The 19,527-nt window shown below is 49.2% G+C and overlaps 2 protein-coding genes across 2 annotated transcripts in view; both read right to left on the reverse strand.

Moving 5' to 3' along the window:
• pkn1b (protein kinase N1b) overlaps nt 1-5,820 on the reverse strand; it is a 50,568-nt gene extending 44,748 nt beyond the window's left edge. Inside the window, exon 1 of the mRNA XM_080511226.1 lies at nt 5,683-5,820. Within this exon, the coding sequence (XP_080367352.1) occupies nt 5,683-5,706 (24 nt within the window). The 5' untranslated portion in view covers nt 5,707-5,820. The remainder of the gene's footprint in view (nt 1-5,682) is intronic.
• Nucleotides 5,821-14,579: 8,759 nt separating this feature from the next.
• The window catches only part of prr36b (proline rich 36b), a 37,170-nt gene continuing 32,222 nt past the window's right edge, over nt 14,580-19,527 (reverse strand). The window contains exon 5 of the mRNA XM_080511224.1: nt 14,580-18,875. Coding sequence (XP_080367350.1) covers nt 15,742-18,875 — 3,134 coding nt within the window. The 3' untranslated portion in view covers nt 14,580-15,741. The remainder of the gene's footprint in view (nt 18,876-19,527) is intronic.

Here is a 19,527-nt window from a genome sequence, read left to right on the forward strand (position 1 = left end):
GCTATGAAACACATTAGCATGTAGCAGCGCTGCTGTGTGAGCTACAAAACACATTAGCATGTAGCATCGCTGCTGTGTGAGCTACAAAACACATTATCATGTAGCATCACTGCTGTGTGAGCTACAAATGCCATTAGCATATAGCATGTAGCAGAACCTGTATCTGTTCCGATGCTGCACGGAGTCAGTATCGGACCAGATACAGGTACAGGTACAGGTACAGGTACAGGTACTGGTACTGGCACAGGTACAGGTACTTGTACAGGTACAGGTACAGGTACAGGTACTGGTACTGGTCTCGGTGTTGAACCAATTCCTACGATTGTCAGACTCCACAACTGGACGTCGTTCAGCTCCAGAGATCCTTTAGTGATTGATGACCTTCGTCACAGGAAACCATTCTTCATCACCTCCACCTCTTCATCTTCACCTCCACCCTTCATCATCACCTTCATCTCTTCAACATCACCTTCACCTCTTCAACATCACCTCCACCCTTCATATTCACCTCCACCTCCACCTCTTCATCATCACCTCCACCTCCAGTGATGGGAACAGAGGCATCCAGGCCATCATGGACAGAAGATTAAAAATCATTCTGGCCAAGCAGGATAAGAGCATCATGCTATAATGCACACGATTATCACCCCCCCAGGTCATCCAACCCCCACCCCCCACCCCCCACCCCTCCCCGAGCACCCCCCCAAATACACACACACACACTGATGCTGTTGATCAGGACAACAAGCCGAGCACACACACACACACACACACTTGATTGGGGGCAAAGCGCTGGGCTGCCGTTCACCTCCAGGAAGATTCCAGCAGCAGGTTCATGATGCAGCAACGGGATTAAACACAGTTTAGCTTCATGGCTGCATGGATGAAGAATGAGGAGGGAAGAGCAACGTAACAAACGAGTGGAACAACGTGGATCCAGAGGAGTCAAACACAAATTATAATCTGATGGTGGTTTTTAATATTCTGAGCAATTTATTGACAAACAGAAGCTGGTGGTGGAAAATAAACACATTTTGGTTCATTTATACTAAATACATTAGTCAAATGTGGGAGGAAGGTGCTCCATAATCTGGTGTTAGAGGAGGAAAATTCTCTATAATCTGGTGTTAGAGGAGGAAAATGCTCTATAATCTGGTGTTAGAGGAGGAAGATGCTCTATAATCTGGTGTTAGAGGAGGAAGATGCTCTATAATCTGATGTTAGAGGAGGAAGATGCTCTATAATCTGGTGTTAGAGGAGGAAGATGCTCTATAATCTGGTGTAAGAGGGGGAAGATGCTCTATAATCTGGTGTTAGAGGAGGAAGATGCTCTATAATCTGATGTTAGAGGAGGGAGAACCTCTATAATCTGATGTTAGAGGAGGAAGATGCTCTATAATCTGGTGTTAGAGGAGGAAGATGCTCTATAATCTGATGTTAGAGGAGGAAGATGCTCTATAATCTGGTGTTAGAGGAGGAAGGTGCTCTATAATCTGGTGTTAAAGGAGGAAGATGCTCTATAATCTGGTGTTAGAGGAGGAAGATGCTCTATAATCTGATGTTAGAGGAGGAAGATGCTCTATAATCTGGTGTTAGAGGAGGAAGATGCTCTATAATCTGGTGTTAGAGGAGGAAGATGCTCTATAATCTGGTGTTAGAGGAGGAAGATGCTCTATAATCTGGTGTTAGAGGAGGACGATGCTCTATAATCTGATGTTAGAGGAGGAAGATGCTCTATAATCTGGTGTTAGAGGAGGAAGATGCTCTATAATCTAGATGTTAGAGGAGGAAGATGCTCTATAATCTGATGTTAGAGGAGGAAGATGCTCTAACATCACTGTCTGACGGAGCAGTGAGGAGAAACATCTGGAACCATCAACCCGACTGCCTGAAACCCTGAACAATCCTTCCTAATGATTTTATTGTGAACAAAGTTTCTGTGGCGACAAAACCTCATTTTAGGAATTTTTCTTTAAGTTACATCTGGAACAACGTAGGTTTTACACTTTGTGTGTGTGTTGGTGACTGAACGCCAACAGCTGGCACACACACACACACACACACACACACACACACACACACACACACACACACACACATACACAGACAGACACACACACACACACACACACACACACACACACACAGCTCTGAGCTTGTCATCGTCCAAGAGACAGACGGATGTTTTTTATTTTTCTTACTCAGTGTAATCCTGGATTGAGTCGGGGGTGGGGGTGGGGGTGTTGGGTGGGGGTGTTGGGTGGGGGTGGATGGACGTGTGTCTGAGTGGATGGCTGAGACAGAGGGAAGCCTCCTGATCCTATTATCCATCACAGCTGGAGACGCTCGCCGGCGAGGCGAGACGCCAGCGGGCCTCCAGCCAGCGGCGCTGCCCGGCGGAAAACACTCAGGCCCCGCCCACACCCGCCCTCTTTTTTCACCCCGGCATTGTCAAGAGAAACTCTGCCCACACGTCACTATGACCACGATGCCTTGGGGCATGCAGTACACATGCCAGGCCTTGAGGGGCGCTGTGACTCACCACAAACACACGGAAGACGCAGAAAACATAGAAATATAGAAGTAGACTTCACTCATGGACTTCTCTGTAACTCCGACTTCTTTAGGTCTATGCTCCTCCTCCTGCTGGCGTCAGCAGCGCCACCTGGAGCGTGGAGTCCGCCATTGTCGTGGTTGCTAGGTTACCACAGACGTGCGTCTTTAGCGTCCACGCCTCAAAGTGCCGAGGCCACGTTGTAGATTTTCCCCACTCAGGGACCCGGGTCAAAAGAAAAAAAGGAACTGAAATGTAAAAATGTAAAAACTGAGTTTCTGCATTTTCAAAATAAATTCATAGTTCGGAGAATCCCCACTCTGTTTTTATTTATAGTTCACACTCCGTGCCAACTTTTCTGGTAACTGACGGAGCATTTCAAAGCCCTGGGATGCTATTAGAGCTCCGCCTGCAGAACCCAGGCCGGACCGCTCCATCAGCAGCCAGCAGCCTCTTACAGGTCATCACAACAGGAAACCAGATCATTAACTATTCATGAGCAGCTTCAGCACGGCGGCAGGACAAGTCTCCTCCAGGACAGACATGAGGAGGACGGGGAGGACAAGTCTCCTCCAGGACAGACATGAGGAGGACGGGGAGGACAAGTCTCCTCCAGGACAGACATGAGGAGGATGGGGAGGACAACTCTCCTCCAGGACAGACATGAGGAGGACAGGGAGGACAAGTCTCCTCCAGGACAGACATGAGGAGGACGGGGAGGACAAGTCTCCTCCAGGACAGACATTAAGAGGACGGGGAGGACGAACCTCCTCCAGGACAGACATTAAGAAGACAGGGAGGACGAACCTCCTCCAGGACAGACATTAAGAGGACGGGGAGGACAAACCTCCTCCAGGACAGACATTAAGAAGATGGGGAGGACGAACCTCCTCCAGGACAGACATGAGGAGGACGGGGAGGACAACTCTCCTCCAGGACAGACATGAGGAGGACGGGGAGGATGAACCTCCTCCAGGACAGACATGAGGAGGACGGGGAGGACGAACCTCCTCCAGGACAGACATTAAGAAGACAGGGAGGACGAACCTCCTCCAGGACAGACATGAGGAGGACGGGGAGGACGAACCTCCTCCAGGACAGACATTAAGAAGACGGGGAGGACGAACCTCCTCCAGGACAGACATGAGGAGGACGGGGAGGACGAACCTCCTCCAGGACAGACATGAGGAGGACGGGGAGGACGAACCTCCTCCAGGACAGACATGAGGAGGACGGGGAGGACGAACCTCCTCCAGGACAGACATGAAGAGGACGACAAAGGACATGTAGAAAGAAGAGGACAAGAAGGATGAAAAGAACAAGGAGGGTGGAGAGGAGAAGAAGGAGGACAAGGAAGAGGAGGATGAGGAGGACGAAGACGAGGAGGAAGACAAGGACGAATGCAGCAGCAGTTTCACCCTCCATGTGTGTTTGACACTGAACGTCTCTGCAGGTCAAAGGTTCAGCTTTAGTCTCCGGCCCCACGAGACAAAACCACCGTGTTTCTCGCCTTTGTTGTTAAAAAGTTCCTCGTCCACACGGGAGACGTCTGCGTCCACCTGACGCCATGAAAACCACTGACAATGATGTAGTACCCAGGCCGGCCTGTGGGGGCGATGAAGCGCTGCTGCAGAGACACAATAAAAACTGAGGGACAAATCCAACATCTGCTCTTCCTGCAGCGCCGCCTGCAGCAGCTCGTCCACCATGTTGTGGTTGTTCAGTGACATCACAGACAGGAGGCGGGGTTACAGGTTGAGAGGCGGGGATACAAGTTGAGAGGCGGGGCCATGGGGGAGAGGGTGGGACGGAGTGCAACATATTCTGGGTCGTAAACAAACAAAGTTAACCGCGCTAATCAGAAGAAGCAGAAAATAAAACGTGGAAAATATCTAATGACTAGATGGAAGAGGTGGAGAGGAAGAGGTGGAGAGGAAGAGGTGGAGAGGAAGAGGTGGAGAGGAAGTAGAGAGGAAGAGGTGGAGAGGAAGAGGTGGAGAGGAAGTAGAGAGGAAGAGGTGGAGAGGAAGAGGTGGAGAGGAAGAGGTGGAGAGGAAGAGGTGGAGAGGAAGACTGATATCTGGTCTGAAGAGTAGATATCAAAGTTGTATGGGCTACTCAGACTAGTTAAACCAGACCAGACTAGTTAAACCAGACCAGACTGTTTGAACTAGCCAGACTAGTGAAACCAGACCAGTTAAACCAGACTAGACCAGTTAAACCAGACCAGACCAGTTAAACCAGACCAGATGAGTTAAACCAGACCAGACTAGTTAAACCAGACCAGACTAGTTAAACCAGACCAGTTAAACCAGACTAGACCAGTCAAACCAGACCAGACCCGTTAAACCAGACCAGACTCTTTAAACCAGACCAGACGAGTTAAACTAGACCAGACTCTAAACCAGACCCGACTAGTTAAACCAGACCAGTTAAATCAGACCAGACCCGTTAAACCAGACCAGACCCGTTAAACCAGACCAGACTCTTTAAACCAGACCAGACTAGTTAAACCAGACCACACTCTTTAAACCAGACCAGACTAGTTAAACAGACCAGACTAGTTAAACTAGACCAGACTAGTTAAACCAGACCACACTCTTTAAACTAGACCAGACTAGTTAAACAGACCAGACTAGTTAAACCAGGCCAGACTAGTTAAACCAGACCAGACTCTTTAAACCAGACCAGACTAGTTAAACCAGACCAGACCAGTTAAACCAGACCAGACCCTTTAAACCAGACCAGACTAGTTAAACCAGACCAGACTAGTTAAACAGACCAGACTAGTTAAACCAGACCAGACTCTTTAAACCAGACCAGACCAGTTAAACCAGACCACACTCTTTAAACCAGACCAGACTAGATAAACAGACCAGACCAGTTAAACCAGACCAGACCAGTTAAACCAGACCACACTCTTTAAACCAGACCAGACTAGATAAACAGACCAGACCAGTTAAACCAGACCAGACCAGTTAAACCAGACCACACTCTTTAAACTAGATCCAGACCAGTTAAACCAGACCAGACCAGTTAAACCAGACCAGACCAGTTAAAGACCCAGACTGGGTCTAAAGGAAGCAGCACCTCCTGGGTTCCGGTCTCGTGCAGGAGCAGCGGTTCACCTGTAGCTCGTGGTTGTTGGCCATCTTCCTCCTCCGCCGCCACGCCGAGCAGGTGACCTCTAGCCGGCCGGACTCTCCTCACTGCGGCCGGGTCATGGCGGGAAGCGCCGCCGAGCCGCTGCGGAGCTTAAACACGTGAAACGAGGGCGACCGGTCCCGGTGAAGGTGCAGCGCTGCGAGGAGGAAGAGGAGGAGGAGGAGGAGGAGGAGGTGAGAGGAGGAGACCTTCACCTCCTGCAGGCAGGACGGAGCTCCGCATCACGCTGCTCCGGGGCTCCGGCGCTCCGGCAGCGGGGAGGAGGAGGCTGACACCGGCCGCCCTTCACCGGACAGAGCACCGGGATGAGCGCGTGCTGTGTTCACCCCCCGCTGCGCTCTGCAGAGAGGGAGGGAGAGAGAGAGAGAGAGAGAGAGAGAGAGAGACTGGACGAGGGGGGGGGACACTTCCGCTGCTGCAACTTCACTATAAAATAACACTGAAAGCCAATAATAATAATAATTATTATTATTATTATTATTAGTAGTAGTAGTAGTAGTAGTAGTAGTAGTAGTAGTATTAAAATATTATCATTAAAAATAATAATAATTATTATTATTGTTGTTGTTGTTGTTGTTATTATTATTAGATTATTATATATTATAATTTTTTATTTTTTTATTTTAGACATGCACACCGTAGGCGTATACAAGAACTTGGTGAAAAAGTTAATTCTTGTCAACACCTATGGTGTGTATGTATGAATGACAATATATTGATAATAACAAAAATCAACATATGGCAGCATCACTTCTTAAATCTTAAATCGATGTCATTGGATAATGTCTGTGTTGTGACGTCTCTGCTCCTCTTAAGAAATTTCCTTTAAAAAAAAAAAATAGAAAATTATTTTTCCTTTGAAGTTTATCTGATTCTCTGTAAAATAGTATCCAACTTATGATCCCAGCATCACAACCAAAATGTTATAATCCTCCTAAAATCCAATAATTCCACCAGTTTCTTCATTATTTTTCCCAAATAAATGTGTATGTCAGATAATTTGCACTTTATTTAGAGTTCACACTGTAGCTGCAGCTGCATGAGACGACTTGAATAATAAATGTTAATATATGTCAATCCATTGTTCTGTTTTCATATGAATCACTGTTGAACATCTTAATATTTCATTAGATATTTCTTTCTTCTGACTCGTTCTATTCTATTTATCCATTCTGTGCAGCGCAATGTCTATTTTCTATTTTATTCTATATGTTTTCTTATTTGTCCTGATACTTTTTTTTATTTTGAACATGTGAATCAGAAAACACAACACAGAAAACATAGGAGCATAAAACAATGGAAAGAAAAAAATTGGGGGGAAAAAAAATATAAAAACCTTCCCAAAACTACAAAAAAGAAAGAATAAAATATTTTCTGTCGTTCCATGTTTAAAAAGGAGAAGGAAGTTTAAACGTATCTAGTCTTAACCTTTAATGATAATAATACTAATACTAATAATACTACTACTAATAATAATGCCATGAAAATGTTTTAAAATGGACAATTTTGACCTTTGACCCTTAATTTGACCTCTAACTTTATAATCATGAAGCCGTTTATTTTGAATTATGTAAAGGTCCAGTGTTTTAAGTGGCAGCGTTTACTTTGAGGCAAGAGAAGCAGATTTAGGATGAGGAGTTCCAGGTTCGATTCCCACAGCTGACAGTTCACTGCTGTGGCTCCCTGAACATGAGCAGGTGATGTAGAGAAGGTTTTAATAAGATTAAAATAATACAAATATCATTAGTGAGACTGGAGAATATTTTCTTGTTAAACTGAACAGTTAAATTTTTTTAATAATTAAAATAGATGTGCTTTTATTCTGAAGGCTCGCACGTCCTCTCTCTACCGGTTTGTATGGCGACTTGACGCAGCGGCAAAAGGCGCAGAAATGGATGTGTGTGCGTGTGCGTGTGCGTGCGTGTGTGTGTGTGTGTGTGTGTGTGTGTGTGTGTGTGTGTGTGTGTCCTGCTCACCAGACCTGTTGATCACATGTTGCTGGAAGAATCATTAAAAGCGGTTTTCCAGTTGAATCTTCCTCCAGGATTTCCTGGTGAATCAATCCACTGCTCTCCCCCGTGTGGTAGTTGAATTCCCAGGTGGAAGTTTGCATGTTCTCCCTGTGCGTTCATGACTTTCCTTCCACAGTGTGGAACATGTGAGACTGATGTGACGAGGGTTTGTCATGAGGTCAGAATGAGAACGCCATCATGAGCACCAATGTTTAAATATGCTCTCTAAATCAGTGTTTTTCAACCTTTTTTGAGCCAAGGCACACTTTTTTCTTTGGAAAACTCTGGAGGCACACCACCACCACCACCACCACCACCACCACCCAAAATTGTTAAAATGTGAAACTCTGCAGCCTCTATTAACAATATAAAGTCTTTCTCATCAAAGTTTTATCAACAGGAATCAAATAAATACAGAAAAAAAGTATTTCCCAAAGTGTTTTTTTAATAGTGACTCCCTCAGTGTGAAACCTGGACCTGATGGATGAAGAGCTGAGATCCTGGTTCACATTCTTCCTTTTCTAAAACTTCTCCATCACTGTCACTGACACAGTACTTTGATACAAGATGGTAGCAGGAGGTGGAGATGAACCACACTGACGTCTGTCACTTTACATTTCACCGGCAAAGTTCTGTGCTGCCCTCTAGTGGTGAAGAGTATTTATACATGATTACTCTGCAACACACTGTGAGAGCAAATGTTTTTTTTTAGAAAAAATTTGAAATGTGATAATTTCCCACGGCTCACCTGACGACATCTGGAGGAAACACCAGTGGTTGAAAAACACTGAACTAGAACGACCCAGGACTTTTATTTGAGCAGCTCCTCTTGCTAGAAAGCCCTGAAACCTTGAAAGGTCACGTGAAGGTCACCTGGAAAGGTTCGAGTTCATCATGAAATTTCACCCATAAAGCGGAACGTCGCAAACGTTTTGCGTGAAAGATGTGGTTTCGGTCAAACTTCAGTCTTTTCGTTTCACTTTCTGTAACGACGACAAAAACAAAAGAAACAACAAACCCCCAAAAATACGTTCAAACGGCAAAACTCAAGTTTTTCCAGAGACTCGAGGAAGAGGTTCATTCAAGCACATGTGAACACGACGATTCTAATTACTGCTCAGCTGTGGCAGATCGCCACAATTCATCCTGGACTTCGGGTGGAAATGATTGAATCTCGACGCTTTAAGTTGAAAAAGTAGCCCCACAGTTCATCTGTGGATGAATGACTGGACACAGCTGGACGGTCTGGAGGAAGCAGTGACCTTTGGTGACCCTCGGTTTGATCAAACCGCTGCGGCTTATTTGGGAAACAACCAGTGGTGTAATACCACTTTGTACCACATGGTGGCGTGGAGAATCCGTCTTCAAGACGGGACACTTCAGTGGAGCAACGACGTCATGAAACTCTTGGGGGGGGGGGGGGGGGGGGGGGAAACCTCAGGAAACTTTTAAAAACGACTGAACGCTGCCCCCTGACGCACAAGCGTGGCATTACTACAACTGAACATCTCGTACCGTCAAAGGAAAAGCTTCAAGTCAAGAGAGAAACGACGCGAGTTCAAAGGACTTTATTAGACACTGAAAGCAGCAAAGGTTCACAGATCAAAGTGACGAGACACTGGAACTCCGCCGACACGCCACAAACTGCAATATTTCACCGACGTCGGCTTGATTCTATAAAACGTGACACCGATAAAGGATCTGGAGGCACTGGAGACTTTATGAAAACACTTGGTACAGGTTCACCTTATAAACACATGCGTGACTCGTCGTGATAAACTATTAAAAATTCTCTCTGGTTTGATAAAGTAGCAGCACAGATATAATCTCATACAACATGCATAGTCTGGTTGAAGTACAAAGCGTTTAGAAAACTAGATTCTGCTCTCACTCTCTACTCCTCACAGGAATCCAGGATCCTCTTTTTCTCATGATAAATAGAAAATTGTGCATTTTAGTAGCATTAGCAGTGCATAGTGGAGGCTGATATAAATACTGATATGATAGATTCACTCTATACAATGTCTATTCAAGTTTATCTTTAAATGACTTGTTAACAAAAACCCCGACGTAAATTAGAAGAAAGATTATTAAAAACTAATTAAAACCTTGAACTAAATTGATTTTACGTATATTTATTTGCTGTCAGTTAAATCATTTCACAACCTTGTTTTAAACTAATTTTAGTTTAGATTGTGTTTCCACAACAAACGTTCTGATTAAAATATGAATAAAATGTGTGGTTTAATAGTTTTATTGTTGTTGTTTTTTTTGGCTTTTCAATGTTTGTATCCCAATATCGTTTAGTTTTAGATAAAGTTATTAGTGATTAGTTTTAAGCTTGTATGAAATAAAAAAATCAAAGCAGATCGCTGATGTGAAGCGGTAAAGTTTAAATATAAAGGTTATTATGGAACCATTTGAAGATAAAATAGCTCATTTTGTGCTCTGAATTAAAATGTATTGAACACTGTGGTGTCGATGTTAAACTTCGAACTTCAACACCAAGAGTCCATCAATACACTGAGTGCTTATTGGGGAAAGAAAATTGCGTTCTGTCCCTTTAAATGTGTCAAAAACACTTATAGAACGGTTTAATGAAAACGTTTCTAGACTTACGGCCGTTAGTACTGCTGATGAGCGTCGACTGGCTCCTGACCGGAAGAGGAGGAACACTCAATAACGCCACTGGTCGTTCGGGACATAATAAAGGGAACACGTGGTTTCTGCAGTGCCTCCCTCGTGCAGCCAGCAGGGGGCGCTGTGGTCTGGTGAACATTCTGCTCACAAGCAGCAACAAAGACAAACAGGTGATTTTGGTCTTCAGACACTAAAGGAAATCAACATTAATGGAGGTGAATTTAAAGGCGAGGCGAGAGACAAACATCCTCACTGTCTGAATAAATCTCTGAAGAAATGAGACAGAGAAAGAGAGAGCGAGAGAGAGAGCTCCATCCCTCCTCTTCCTGGGGGGTCTTTGTCTCATCATGACTTCATGAGACTCCCGGGAAATGAGGCTACAGCTTAGGAATGTGACCCCGACGACAACAACAACCCCCCCCCCCCCCTCCCCCCCCCACCCACACTGAACAAGGAGGCCTTCTTCTCCCTCTATCCATCCTCCCTCCATCCTCCCTCCATCCCTGACGGGCCAGTGACCTCACAGCAACACTTACCTGGAGGAACTAAACAGTAAAAGCAGCTGAAGCTCCATCAGAGGAGGAAGAAGAAGAAGAAGAGGAGGAAGAGGAAGAAGAGAAACTGACTCTACTTCTACTGGAAGGAACATAATTCCTCACATTGTGTCACACTGGAGAAGTGACAGAGGAGAAAAGGACAAGAAGTAGTTTTCACTCCAATAATGCAAATATGGAAAAACAGACACATGAAAAGAGTGAAAATTCACCTTGTAAATGTAAAGACTGGCTGTGAAACGACAGTAAAGGATTGAAACTACATACTAATGACTGATGTTAAACAAGGTAATTCACTAAATATATCAAAAGTACACAATTATAGTCATTAACTATTAATTCAAACGTTTACGGGATTAATAAAGCCTCTTGTTTCCATTCAAAGAAAGAGTTTCCCTCTGGGATAAACAAAGTGTACGTGTGGCGTGTATTCAAATCAATATAGAAATGACGTCAGATTTATCTTTACGTAGAACTTATGTGTAGAAGTGCAGGTAATATTTCTATTAAGTTGACTATCAATTGAAACAGGTGTGATTCTATATGACATCTTTATATGCTTTGTTTATATTGAATAAATAAATACAAATATATATTAAAAAAACTTAAATAAGGATTCAAGGAATTGTCAGATAGAAAAGCCCAGCCTTACAGATGATAAATTAATTAATTAATTAATTAATGAGATAAATAAATCAATTAGTATTTCATGGAACGGTCAGTTGGAAAACTGCAGCCTTACAGACTATTTATAAAAATAAATAAATGAATAAATAAATAAGAATTCAAGGAACGTGAGCTGGAAAAGTGCAGCCTTACAGATTATTTATAATTAATAAATAAATAAATAAAAAATAAGAATTCAAGGAATGGTGAGCTAGAAAACTGCAGCCTTACAGATTATTTATAAAAAATAAATAAATAAATAAAAAATAAATAAGAATTCAAGGACTGGTGAGCTGGAGAAGTGCCGCCTTCCAGAAACAAAATAAGTAACTAAATCCAGTAACTGTATTGCTGGAGTCGTCATGGAGACGCTCTTCCGGGGCTCAGTGCTGAGTCTCCACCTCCACCACGGTCCAGTCCCCGGACGGAGAGCTGCCCCGGCTGTCGGGGGAGTAGCTGCTGACGGAGGTGACGGTGGCGGCGGCGGCGGGGGGGCTGAAGTGCGGCAGCAGGCCGGGCCACATGCTGCTCTCCAGCGGGCTCAGGGTTCCCCCCGCCCCCACCGGGAGGAGCAGCAGGGGGCCGCAGCCGCCGCCGTCTCCGGACAGCATCAGGGTCTGGTTGATGAGCTGCTGCACCATGTCCACCCTCCGGTTCCAGTCCAGGTCCCGGGGGGGCGGCGGGCGCAGCGGCGGCCTCTGGGGGTCCCGGGGGGACGGCGTCCTCCTGGCCGGGCCGTTGCGGTTGCGCGGGGCCCTGCAGTCGTCCTCCTCGTCGCTGGTCTCCATGGCCTCGTAGATGGTGCAGAGCCCGGAGGACGGGGACAGCAGCACCCCGGTGGGGCTGCGGCGCTGCTGCTGCTGCTGCTGCATGCGGTACTGCTGCTCCAGCTCCAGCTGCCACTGCAGCACCTGGCGGCGGCGGCGGTGCTCCTGCTGCTGCTGCTGCAGCTGCAACTGGAGGAGCTCCCGCCGCTGCTGCTCCAGCTGCTTCTGCTGCTCCAGCCGCAGACGCTCCTCCTCCAGCCACTGCCTCTTCTGACGCTCCTGCTCCAACTCCCGCAGCTTCTCCTGGTGCTGCTCCAGCCTCCTCAGCTGCTCGCCGCCGGGCTCCGCCCCCAGAGGAGGAGGAGGAGGAGGAGGAGGAGGAGGAGGCGCCGCCATGTGGGCGAAGTGCGCCGCCAGGCTGGGGTCGATGGGCCTCCTGTTGCCCGGGACCAGCGCCAGGTAGTGGCCGTTGGCTATGGGGGCGGCGCTGGCTGGGAGGTTCTGGTTCTGGTTCTGGTTCTGGTTGTCTTGCCGTGAGCGGGTTTGCCACCCGCGACCCTCATCTGGAGTCTTGGTGTCTCCTGTGAGACAGTCAACATCACTTGGTGCCTCCGTTAGAGACGCATGCATCAAACACAGCAGGTGGTACGACGGGAGGGGAGGAGGACCACAACGCAAAGGTGGAACCAAAGAGAGACGGGGCTTCCAAATGAAAGGGACACCCGGGACACCCGGGACACAGGATGTACGGCCGGCACACAGAGACACACCGTCAGGTGCCACACGTTTTCTCTCAGAAGTTGAATTGGTTTTTAAAAAAAAAAAAACATCTATTGTCTCCTGCTTTATTCCCCTGGAAAGGACGTTGACCATGCAGGACAGAGGACAGCGCTCGGCGCAGGACAGCAGGAAGTCAGAGACAAAGACAGATCGGACAAAAAGAACGAGACACTTTATGACATAAAATCATAAAACGAGCAACACTTGACATCGGTAGACGGACCAGACCTGGAGGTTCTGCACGGACTCGTCACGAAGAGACACGGTGGACATAAAGACGGAGGCATTTCACTTCCACGCCTCGTCTGCAAGACCTTGCAAGTGACAAACGCTTTTACTTTTCCCTTTTCGGGAAAGTCTAACATCTTGAAAACGATGTGCGTTTTTACATGGAGACTGCAGAAACACTGAAAACGGCGTAGTGAGCACGTCGGACCCCTAGGGGGTGCCGCTGTTGGTTTTTGCAGTGGAACAAGACGGCCATGTTGGATTGTCGTTATGGTGACCGTTATTGTTATTGTCCAGCTACTGAGCGCGTGCAGAAGAACGGTTTACTGCGGCCGTGGTTGGCATGCGTGGCCGCAGCGTTTTCAGTGTCTCCCAGAAACACAACGGACCGTCTGCGTTTTCACTTGGACACGTAAACGAGGTGGAACACTCATGAAATGAAGCCAAGACATGGCCGCGGTGGACATGTTGGCTTCACTGTGAGGACGCGGCTCAGGAAGACGCTGCAGGTATGGAGGAGTGGAGGGAGAGTCTGATTTCTTCTGGGGTTTCAGCAAGCAGGAAGAGAAGAGGCGGAGCAGAGGAGAACCGGGTATGACGGGGGGGGGGGAAGCTCACACGGCCGGTTCGGGAAGCAGACGTTCTCCCCCTGTCTCCGTTAGAACGCGAGGACAGGGAACGTCAGACATTTGGTTTTGTGAAGACATGGACATGTTTTATGGAGGTTCTGGTGGTTTGAATTCACCGAGAGGAGATCAGACTGAAGGTGTTTGACCGCCGTGGCTCAGGACGACTGATCTGAGAACGTCTGGAGAGCTTGACCGTGAAACCCTTCAAGACGAAGGACAACCTGGTGACCGACGTGGACTTTTGTGAGCTTTTTTGTCTTTGTGTGAACGTTCACGTTGGGGTGCGACGCTACAGCACCGCGGAGAACGTCTGAGTGTGGAGACCTCGCGGTGAAATACTTGTCAAGCTCCCGACCGACGGCCGGGCAGAGAGCATGCTGGGTATGGGAAACCTTTCTCACACCAAAATTCCATTTGAGAAATGGAACGACACACGTCGCGTCACTTCCTGTTTGCCAGCCGTTCCCACGGCGGAGGGAAGCGCCGGGGGACAGACAGCGACAGACGGAGACACACAGCGACGGGGACAGAGGGACGGTCGGCTCATGCTGGACCCGCAGGGGAAATAAGAAACAGGAACAAAATGCCTTGCAATGATGTTTTAATGGAACTTTGAAAGATAACCTAGTGCCAACCATTCATTGACGAACATGTCTAGTGTAGAACGGCTTCAAATGTCAGGTAGTACAGTCTTTGTTAGTTAAACATGCAATATACCGTTGAAAGAGTAAACCACTATGAAAAGGTTTCAAACTGTGACAGCGATGGAGGATTATGCAGAGTCTCATCACAAATAATAGTCGGGACGCATCGATGACACTTTTTTTTTTTTTTTTAAAGTCGTATCGGGGTACTTGAACAGGACCCCTAAATCATAGTCTCCTGGAACACAAAGGATCAGCGAACTGAGGCTTTGAAAGCTTCGCCACTGTTTAAACCAAACGCCTGGAAACACATACTGTACGTGACTGCACGTTTATATACCTTCACAACCTATGCACACAGCGCAGAAACCTCTTGAAGCACACATTTAAAGAACGTCACCAGCTGCAATCTAAGACTGCCACGCCCACCGCCACCCGTGTTAATACCTAGCCTTTACCGCTGAAGCTACAAGTCTTAAAAGAAGAAGACGGACTGTGAAGAGGAGCATGTGACTACTGCTATGGTGCTGCTGAGCGTGGAGGGGGGGGGGGGGGGGGGGGGGGGGGACCACCATGTTTTAACAGAAACAAACAAAAACAATCCAAATAAGCAAATACAAAAAGAAAAAAAAAACCAAAAAGAGATCATTGACATTTTGTTCGGTACAAACAGTGGGATAAATACACAATGAGTCCATTTCATTCCATCTGTGTGGGTTGTTTTGCTTTTTTTTGTCTTTTTCGGCTTTAAAGGCTCAGTCACATTGGACCAATCAGTCAATACCCCGTCAGGGGCTACAGAATATGCAGTGTTACTTAAAAAGAACATTCTACTAGAAAATGGTAGTAGCTATTGTACATAAAGGAGTTGAAGCCAAACACTCACAACCATCAGAACAGTATGAAAGAGAGAGGCTTCATTTAAAAATTGCTACAGTCATTTTTTTTTTTTTTTTTTTAATCTTTTTCCTACAATCTCACTCTCCTTTTTTTCTTTTTTTCCTTCTAAGCCGTCTAACCCAACCGGAGAGAAAACAAACAACAGGTAGAGGGGGAGGGGTGCGGGGGAAAAGGTGCATTCGGGGGGGGGAGACGAGAGACTTTATACGTTACCTGCCAGAAAACTATCAGTCTTATCACATATGGTGGAGTAGTATGGCGGCTGGCTGTCGTCTCCGCGCTGCTGCCCCTCCGGCTCCGCCTCCTCCAGCTGCTCCGCCGCCATCTTCCCCCCCAGCATGTAGAGCTGGTCGCCCTGGCCGGCGTGGCGGTCCCCCGGGAGTCCCAGGGGCATCAGGTCCACCGGTCTGCCCAGCAGGTCGTCTGCGTGGGCGGCGGCGGTGGTGGCGGCGGCCGACGGCAGCGTCAGCTCCTTGATCAGGGAGGGGTCCTTGGCCTCCTCCGGGAGCTGCTCCTCGTTCTCCAGGGAGAAGATCCCGGGACTCTTCCCGCAGCTCTCCGCCATGGAGTGGGCGTTGGAGTTGGACGTGGTGCAGTCGAAGCCGTAGGACGCCACCGAGTTGGCAGACTGGGGCGTGGCCCCGCCTCCGTCCTCCTCGCCGGTCGGGGCGTCGCCGGCCTCCTCGTCCTCCTCCAGAGCCGGCAGGTCGCGGGTGGGCGGGGGGCTGTCGAAGCCGGCGCTCTCGTCCATCATCATCATCATCGTCATGGGGGCGTCGGGGTCGTTGATCTGCATCTCGCCCTCGGTGTCGCTGGCCTCGTCTCCGGAGGTGGAGGGGGACGACGGGGCGGACGCCGGCGCGGTCGGGGGTCCCGTTCCCGGGACCTCGTCGGCGGGGAGGGTCTCCGCCTCCTCCTCTTCTCCGTCACCTTTCTCCAGGTGGATCCCGAGGTCCTGCTCCAGGTCGGGCTGGACTGAAGCCGGCACCGGCGTCTGCTGCTTGTCGGAGCGCGACTCCACGCCCGAGCTGCTGTCGTAGTCTCGGAGGTCCTCCGGCGTGCTCGTCTCGCTGCTGCTGTGGGCGGCCGGCGCCGCGCCGCGACCCTCCTCCTTCACCTCCTCCTGAGGCGACCGGCGGTCCTGCAGGTGCTGCTCGGACGGCAGGGCGAAGGACGGGGCGAAGGACGGGGCGCCACTGTCCAAATACGCCTGAGCCAGACACTGAGTGGGCGTCTCTGATTCGGCGGCGCCGTGGTCGGACACGGGACTGGGGGAGGATCCGGAGAGCCGCGGGGCCGGTTGAGCCCAGGTGTCAGCGAAGGGGTTGGCCTGGCCCCAGGAGACGGCGGCAGCGGGGGGGGCGGCGCGGTTGAGGTTGTCTAAACGCTCCCCCTCGTTGAAGTCGTCTTCATCCGCGTTCCCGCAGCTCTCCGTCACGCCTTCACTCCGCATCTCTACGTCCTCGTCCTCGTCCTCGTGCCCCTGGTACGCCTTGTGAGGCTCCTCCACTCTCTCCGAACTCAAGTCCATGTCATCCACGCGCTCGTCGTCCTCGTCGTCCTCCTCCTCGTTGGCGAGCGTCTCCACGTTGGGAGAGCCCATGAAGTTCCCGTCTCCCTCGGAGCCGCGCAGGCTGGTGTCCACCAGGGCGTCGGAGCTCTGCGTGCCCTCCAAGATGGCGGTGTGCTGGGCGCTGCTGAGGTCGGACACCCCCTGCTGGCGGCTGCTGGTGCAGCTGCTCACGTCCTCGGAGTCCATGCCCGACAGGAAGTCGTCTCCGTGCCACCCCGCCGAGGACCGGACCTGGAACTCCTCAGAGGGCTGAGACGTGCTCATGTCAGTGATCAGGGACGAAGGCTGATGACCCAGTCTCCTCTGCTCCTCATCTTCGTCGTCCTCCTCCTCATCATCTTCATTGATCTCCTGATCGGCCTTTTCCACCGCCTCCTCCTGATCACGAGGGGAAATCATTCCTCTGGGGCTGAAGTCCTCCAGGGCCGAGGTACCCACAAAGTTGGGTTGCGCCATAATATCAAAGGCCACTGGAACTGTGCAGGTAGGCATTAACAGGTTCTCCTCCTCCTCCTCCTCCTCCTCCTCCTCCTCCCCCCTCCTCTCCACTCCCCCAAAATGTTGGTAAATGTCCCTTTCCTGTTCTTCCTGGTACTGAAGGGTGTCGACTGGATTAGAAGGATCCACGGCCTGGTTCCTGTCCCAGAGGTTGGACTGGGCCTGCATGTCCAGCAGACAGGGGGCGCTCTCCGGCTCTCTGACGGGTGAAGCCAGGCCAGGAGGAGAACACGGAGGGGACATCACCGTGGTTCCCAGGGAAGGAACCGATGTCTCGAATCTGAATGGATCCATGTGGGCCGACATCTGAACCAGAGACGGTGGTTGAGGAACCGCTTCAGGTTCTTGGTCTGACTCCGCTGATGCTTCAGACAGAACCTCTACACCAGGATCTGGAGACATTTCTCTAACGGGTTCTGGAGTCGGTACTCTCATAGGTTCTGGAGTCGGTTCCCGTGGGGGTTCCGGTGTCAGTTCTCGTGGGAGTTCTGGTGTTGGTACTCTCATAGGTTCCGGTGTCGGTTCTCGTGGGGGTTCCGGGGTCGGTTCTCGTGGGGGTTCTGGTGTTGGTACCCTCATAGGTTCTGGAGTCGGTACTCGTGGGGGTTCTGGTGTTGGTACCCTCATAGGTTCTGGAGTCGGTACTCGTGGGGGTTCTGGTGTTGGTACCCTCATAGGTTCTGGAGTCGGCTCTCGCGGGGGTTCTGGAGTCGGCTCTCGCGGGGGTTCTGGAGTCGGCTCTCGCGGGGGTACTGGAGTTGGTTCTCTTGGGGGTTCTGGAGTTGGTTCTCTTGGGGGTTCTGGAGTCGGCTGGACAGGAGGAAGGACGGGTTCTGGTGCTGCTTCCACGGAGGGAGCAGAGGTCCTCACAGCTCCTTCTGCAGGAAGTTCTGGTTCTCCTGCTCCGGCAACGACGGCGGCCGCGCTAGCGATAGCAGCGGCGGTAGCCACTACGGCAGCTACCTCCTCGGGCGCTGCACCTTTTGGCCCCCGTTTGACGGGAGTCGGGGTGCTGCTTCCCACAGTCTTCTTGGGGCTGGAGGCCTTTGCTTTGGAGACGGGGGTCTTGGAGGCCGGGGCCTTACTCTCCTGTGGTTTGGAGCGGTTGGCTGTTTTCGTGTCTGCAGGCTTACTGGGAGGCTTTTTGGCAGAGACTTCTGCTTTTGAGGCCGACTTGGGGGTCTCAGGCTTTGCCCCCTTTGTTGTGGAGGAAGGTCGGGAGAGGGGGGAGTCTGCAGGCTTTCTGGCAGCCGGTTTGGTAACATCTAGGAAAACAAAGGAAAAGATCGGCTCAGACAAAGTGACCATATACAAAAGAATTAAACAGTAAAGCGTCGTGTACCGACAAACACAGTAAATCTCTCAGTGGCTTATCTTGGAAAACTGCACAGCTTCACCTAAACACTCAGGACCCAGTTACACGACAACGTTTTAACCAAACAACGGAAAGCTTTCTTTGTGTTTCTGGGTCTATTCACACATTAACGGTGCTCAGAGCCACCGAAAATACGTTTTTGAAACCACTTCAACTCCGGCTCCATGGAAATGGAGAAAAATGCAACTTTTCTGAAACACTCCTACGGCTGTGGTGCTTCAAGTCCATAGTACTATAGTTCTGCACATGCTCAGTAGAGCCAATCAGAACAAAGGTTCCTCCCTGGTGTCATGACTCCCAGTCCTATATTCTCCTGGACTTGGTACCTTTATTTTGACAGTCACCACAATAACAATCCAACTTGGTGATTTTATTTTGATAGTCACTGTAACAACAATCCAGTTTGGTGTGTGTGTGCTTTCAGTACTAAAACTAACAACAGCGCCAACTCGTGGCCTGGAGGCCAGATACATCGTTTTCAGTGTTTCTGATGTCTCTGTGTAGACCAGTGGTTCCCAACCTTTTTTGACCAGTGTACCCCT

Source organism: Blennius ocellaris (assembly GCF_963422515.1).
Source record: "Blennius ocellaris genome assembly, chromosome: 16".
Lineage (NCBI taxonomy): Eukaryota > Metazoa > Chordata > Actinopteri > Blenniiformes > Blenniidae > Blennius > Blennius ocellaris.